The sequence below is a fragment of the Limulus polyphemus genome, unplaced genomic scaffold (genome assembly GCF_000517525.1).
Source record: "Limulus polyphemus unplaced genomic scaffold, Limulus_polyphemus-2.1.2 Scaffold2402, whole genome shotgun sequence".
In the NCBI taxonomy this organism is placed as follows: domain Eukaryota; kingdom Metazoa; phylum Arthropoda; class Merostomata; order Xiphosura; family Limulidae; genus Limulus; species Limulus polyphemus.
In genome coordinates, this window is record NW_013668012.1 from 1 (window position 1) to 6,499 (window position 6,499).

The following is a 6,499-nucleotide window of genomic DNA, read 5'->3' on the forward strand; positions in this document are numbered from 1 at the left end:
AACTATACCAGACAAATATCTATTCACAATCCAACAAAGAATATCTTAAAATTAATTACGGTGTTTCCGCCTTTAGATTGAAAAACAAAAAACACAAACAGATTTGATTGACAGAAATTAAGTACTGTTTTATGATATTCGTTTTAAAAGATTATTATTATTATTAACATTTGGATTGATACGTTTTTGAATTCTTTAGAAATATATTTATCGCTCTCTCTCTCTGCATATATATTCATACATATCTGAAAATTCTTTAAAAATTAATAATTTATAAGAAAAATACTGTCTTCTGGCGTCACTATATGGTTCTAATATGCCGGAAGGACTGCGTAACTGTTTATGGCGATTTGTTTTGAGTGATTGATTTCACGAGTTAATTAGAATTCATGCAGTTAATATTTTTTTATTTTCATATCGCTTGATTGTTTTTGTAAATTAATAAATTATCTGAGTTTGGGATGTCTCGACATGAAGGTAAGAATTGACAAACTTGGAGGTCATTTAGACCCTTAGTATTACTATTAGTAGGGCCAGTGATAAAATTGTACGAACTTTAGAACTATTAGTATTATTCCACTAAAGTCTAAAGACTACTAGGCTTAAGGTAGGTTAAAAGTTTTGACTTTTAATGAACAGTAGATAGTACATACTTGTACTATTAGTAATTACTACATTACTAATGATACAAATGTAATTACCTCAGGCCAAATTTTAATCAGTGTGAAGTTAGTCTTGAACATTATATATATATACACACGTACAAGTAACCTAGTAAGTAGGCCTAAACTAAAGTTACTTTACCAGTTTAACTTTTAAGTCTTAATTTTTGAAATCAAAGCAAAATAGAAAAAAAAGCTTAAATATGTTAATAGTAAATCTATCACTCCTTAACTGAAGAAGTCCAAGTTCGTTTATTGATTGATAATAATTTCCTGCAGTTATAATAGAAATATTTATTAAAACTCAGAAAAGGTTTATTTTTAGTATGTTTTATTATTATTAAAATTTGAATTGATACGTTTTGAATTCTTTATAAACACCCCAAAAGTGAGATTTTAAGTGGTTGTAGGTTATTCTCATGTTCATTAGGGGGGCTCAGTAGTGATAATTAATTGTTTATTTAACTGTCTCTTTTGCAATCTGTGTTTTTTAAGCAAAATCCGTGATGCAGATAGCAGTGTACTTTTCAATGTGTATTGGGGTATTGTCTCAAAGGCATTGGTGAGCATGTTCTTCCACTGATCCACTTTCATGTTGCTCCTATCATTTCTATAATACTCATTCCTAGTTCCTTGGCAATTGTTGATAGCAGCATCTGTATTTGTCTTCCTTTATGTTTCTTTCCTGGGATTTTTCTTGTTGTAATGATGTTTTCAATCTCTCCTTTTTTCATAACATGTCCTACAAAACTCTGTTGTCTTTTTGTTAAATTTTTCCGCAACATTTGTTTTGTCTTGGTATTTTTGAGAATGACTTTATTACTTATATGTGTGTTCTATGGTATTCTAGGGGTATTGTACATGATGTATGAAAAGGAAAAGGATTAGTAAAGTTCAAATATTGTAAAAACTAAAACAGAGTAGTAGAAAATAACTGGTTAGTACATATATATATATATATATATAATGTATACAATGAAACATAAAGTAGGGATAATGTTAAAGGATTAAGGTTTTCTTTGTATACTATCCCTGTCGCACCAAACATGATCACCCTTTCAGCCATGGGGGCATTATAATATGATGGTCAATCCCACTATTCCTTGGTAAAAGAGTAGCCCAAGAATTGGTGGTGGGTGGTGATGACTAGCTGCCTTCCCTCTAGTCTTTCACTGCTAAATTAGGGATGGCTAGCATAGATAGTCTTTGTGTAGCTTTGTGCAAAATTCCAAACAAACCAAACCAATTCTTCAGCTGTGGTACTTATTTATAAGGACATAAAGAGCATGTAGACCTATTTAGTTCACATCTATGCATAATGAAACAATAAAGCAAAGCATTGAAACAAAAAGGAAGCCCTCACATATGTTTGCGAATGTCTGTCCAATACGTGTTTGATTTAAACTAATAATATACTTCATGTAAGCAAACTATTTTGCAAGCTTGACTTCTGAAAGAAAAAAAAATTGTCTCAACCAAAAAAAATTTGATGTAGGTCTCCAAATCATACAGGATGGAAAGATATGCATTAAATGGTCAAATGCCAGGATTTATCCATTTGGGTTGATTCTCTACCCAAAACAATAGTATTGTTTAGGTAGTAATTGTTTTACCAGGATTACACACATTGACTACGATAATCTTTTATGAACTTTCAGTAGATTTAGATTTATCTTTGCTTTTATTCATTATTTGAATGAAACTGTAAATGCTTGTATATCATGTACTTGTTAGCTATACATGTACATTCAAAATGTTACTATGACAGCTTACCTAAAGACTATAAAAATTGAAGCCTGAAGAGACAACTTAAGTTCTAAATATCCTTAAATGACTTAATGCTAGTGGTATTACAAGAAAAGGAAAAATATATGATTCTTCTCTCCTTGGTTAATATATTAATATATTTTTGATATCAAAGTTCTTGTGTGTTTTTCCACTCCTGCTGTGATCAAAGTTTGCATGGACCACAGTGTTGATGAACTCATCTAGACATGAGCATGTGATATATATATCACAGTGTTTCTGCTGGCAGTCACCACTTGTGCTTTTTTGTAAAAATTATTGTAAAAAGAAACCCCAAAAACCTTTAATTTGGCATAAATTTTCTTAAAAGATAATCTGAACACTTGTTAATGGGAAAATTGCTAATTTCAACATGATCACTTGGTCATGTTATTGTTTATTTTTAAAATATGCAGTAATCTCCCATTGATCTCCTGTAAATCAGATAATGAAAATATAGTTTAATATTTCTGTTAACAGTAACAGCTTTCAAACAGATACAGTCTAACCCATGAATATATTCACTAACTAAAAGAACATCTACAGAAACAAAATATGCCCATATCAATGGCTTTTCCAAAGTCTTCAGCATTTCTATTGAATATCTTTTGTAAATGCTGCAGGAGCTCTGGCTACGAACTTTCCCTTTGAACCATAACTACTGCTCAAACATTTTGACAAGCTTAAAAAATACTGTAATTGGGGTTCACTTCTAGACATTAAATTATTTATAGACAACCTGTTTATTAAATTATGTTAATGAATTGTGCAGTAGTGCTGGGTGATTTAAGTCAATCAATATGATCAATAACCTAAGAACAATGATTAAATTGATTAGTTTCATTTAAAATAATTACTTAATTGAAATTATGATTAAATCTATTAACCTTTTGGACAGGAACTTGTGTATTTTAAGCTACCTTATAACCACCATGAAACCATGAAGGTAAAAATACTACAACTATGAAAGTACATAATGTATCTTATGAAATTTGGAAAGCTTTTACCAAAACCACAAGTCTTTTATACACAAGATATCATATTTTTCAATTAACTTTTTTTTTACTGAAGATTTGTCTTTGAATATATGGAATTAGTGTTGAATGCTCCAATTGCAAAGTAATTTTAATGTCAAGATTAAAAATAATTTTCTTCAGCTGAAAATTTTCAAATTTTATTTTCATAATCTCTAATAACTATCAAACATTTTGCAGAAAAACTTTATTTTATCTGCCTTAACTCTGTATGGACTCATTTGATTTGACAAACCTTGTAACTACTGTTACAAAATACAAAATCTAAATTACCCTTTTTTTCTTTCTGGAATGACTGGATTGTAACAGGAAACTACAGTTGTTTACCATAAATAGCTTGAGGTTTGTAGCAGTATACTTCTCTTTATACTTGCTTTTATTATTTCACTGCCCCTTGAAATCTGTCTAATTAATAATCCCACCACACAAGTTGTGAATAATTCAGCAAACATGCAGTTAATGTTACTGTATTGAATATGTAATGTAGTTACTTTTATAAAAATAAATAAAGAATGCACATGAAAAACAAGAAATACAGTACTTGCCTTTTTTGTTGTTGGCTGTTGCTAAAACTTAAGCCTTCTTATGTATAGTAATGGTACTACAACACAAATTTTTTTTACTTAATTAAATACTGTACTTAAGAACATAGAATAATGACATGTAAAAAGCAAACAATGTCCTATAACTACCATAATTTTTGTGGCTTTCTAATATGACAAGAGCCTTTAAAAATTCATCTAAGCTCATCGATGTGATTCTCATGCGAATAAATTCAAAACTGAATGATAAAATAGACAATGCCCTGTACAGAAAACAATTTATTATAATAATACATCATTTGATCAATTAAAACTTTGGCTTCTGTAGATAATAAATAATATAGTATAAAACATCAGTGAGAAGTACTGACAATTTGTGAGAGAGAGAATGTGATGCGTGGGCATGGTATGGGGGGTCTGATTTTTTAATTTATGGCTCCATAAACAAATAAGATTGATGGCTATAAAATTATGCTGTGCTTGAGTAATATCTATACTGTAATGATTAATTTACTTTAAATTCCATACTTCTTAGAGGGGTGGTAAATAAATTAGAGAAGATGGAAGATCTAGGGAGCAAATGTCACAATTCTCATACTAGGGGAGGTTGATTTTTAAACAAAATTTCATCATAAATTTAAGACACATATAATATTAAAATTTGATTTATTTAATATGCTATGATACCATGTTTATTCATATATTGATTGTAACTTTGTAAAAAGTTGTAGCATGTGCACTTTGACCTACCCTTTGCAAAAGGGTTAATGAACTAAAGCAAATGAATTATACTGGATTTATGAACTGTTGAAGTAGTTGGCACATCAAAGTAGCTGCTGCTACTTTTAAAGAAGTAAATATTTTCTTTACCCCTTCACAGATTGACTCAAGTTTTATCAATTCTCAGCATTAGTGAATAACTGCTCACCCATGGCACTGAAAATGTGGATATTAATTTCTGGGTGTCTTGATATTGGTGGCACTAACTTTTACAACAAAAAATATGTTATGAAATAAATAATTTTCACACTCTTTTCACACAAAAGTTTATTTATAGGAAATATGACAGATATGTCCTTATGGTGATTTTGCAGGGATGTGAATTGACATTGCCCAATGCATGGTACAACAAGTTTTGCTATTTTACTTTGCCTATTGAACCAGGAGTTTTTGTTTTTCACATTGTTTGTTCTATTACTGTAAAAATAATCTGAGTATATTTCTAGGGAGGTGTATAATTTCATGAACATTTCAAATTGTAGTCTAGTGCATACACATGAACAGTTAAAAATGTGTACCACCAAACTTCAAACCAGAACTGTCCCCTGGTGGGTCACTGGTTAATTCATCAACTTGAAACATTTCCTGTGGTAGGCAGAGCACAGATAGCCAATTGTGTGGCTTTGCATTAAAACAAAAAACTATATGCACAAATATAAATACCTCTTTAACCCTATAATCATGGCATTTGTCTATTGAAATAATTCTGTTTGTGTTTACTATAATTATGTATTTACATCTTATAACTGCACAAAATTTGGTAAGCTTTTAGTAAACATTACAAGTCTGTTTTACACAAAAAATCAGATTTTTTTGATAAAGTATGTTACTACAGGTTTGGTTGTGTATTTATGAAACGTTTATTGAGTCAATTTGAGTGCAATGTGATTTTCATGCAAATAATAAAACTACTACTTTTCATCTTAAAGTTTTAGTATTTAATTTAGATAATCTCTAAGACCTGCTAAGTGAATATCAAGTTTTTTCTTCAATTAACCCTATCGCGACAGGTCACATGTCAAAGGCCATGTCACTGCGTTTGTTTACTTGCATTAAAAAGTTTATGGAACTACTATTTTATGAATTTATGTCAATAAGTTTGGTATCAAGTTGTAGATCATAACTAAAATTTTAGTATTATACATTAGTTAATTTCTTAATTTAAAAGTAAATATTATAAGAACACACCTAAATATTGATTTTTGTGTGTCACATGGTATGTTGAATGTAGCACTGGATCAAATTTGATGTTTGTGATGTCAAAATACTAAGTCTATAGTTTCGTACGAATTACCGATATTGACAAGCTAAAATATAAAATAAGAACCTCATGTCTTTTCTATTTGCTGAGATATCTCTTGTACCGAATCACACACAGTGGCCTCACTCACCTCCTTCCGTTTTTAAAAACAGTCCCTTATTTACATTTACTTCAATATATGAGATGTGAATAACCAATTGAAAGCTCATGTACCTCTAGTGGCTTTCTCAGCCATTTTCTTGTGTTAGGATGCCATCTCCTTCTTTTGAACCAAGATTTCAAGGAGGTAGTTGTGTCTTTTAGACTGCTCAAAATTTCATACTTTTTTTAGACCCAAATACAGCTTAGTTACTAAGCTTGATAAATTATAGTGGAATTCTATGGTATTTATATAGTAATTTATGATTTTTTAGTTATTCAACTATATATATATAG

General features: G+C 29.9%; 1 protein-coding gene across 3 annotated transcripts in view; it reads left to right on the top strand.

The window, feature by feature from the left end:
• Window positions 1-317: 317 nt before the first annotated feature.
• The window catches only part of LOC106466861 (E3 ubiquitin-protein ligase KCMF1-like), a 55,342-nt gene continuing 49,160 nt past the window's right edge, over window positions 318-6,499 (top strand). For 2 of the 3 annotated variants that reach the window (XM_022394927.1, XM_013927163.2), the window contains exon 1: window positions 318-477. In XM_022394927.1, coding sequence (XP_022250635.1) covers window positions 462-477 — 16 coding nt within the window. In that variant the 5' untranslated portion in view covers window positions 318-461. Of the gene's footprint in view, window positions 478-532; window positions 608-6,499 lie in introns of those variants that run through there. The other variant, XM_022394928.1, reaches the window with a different exon arrangement.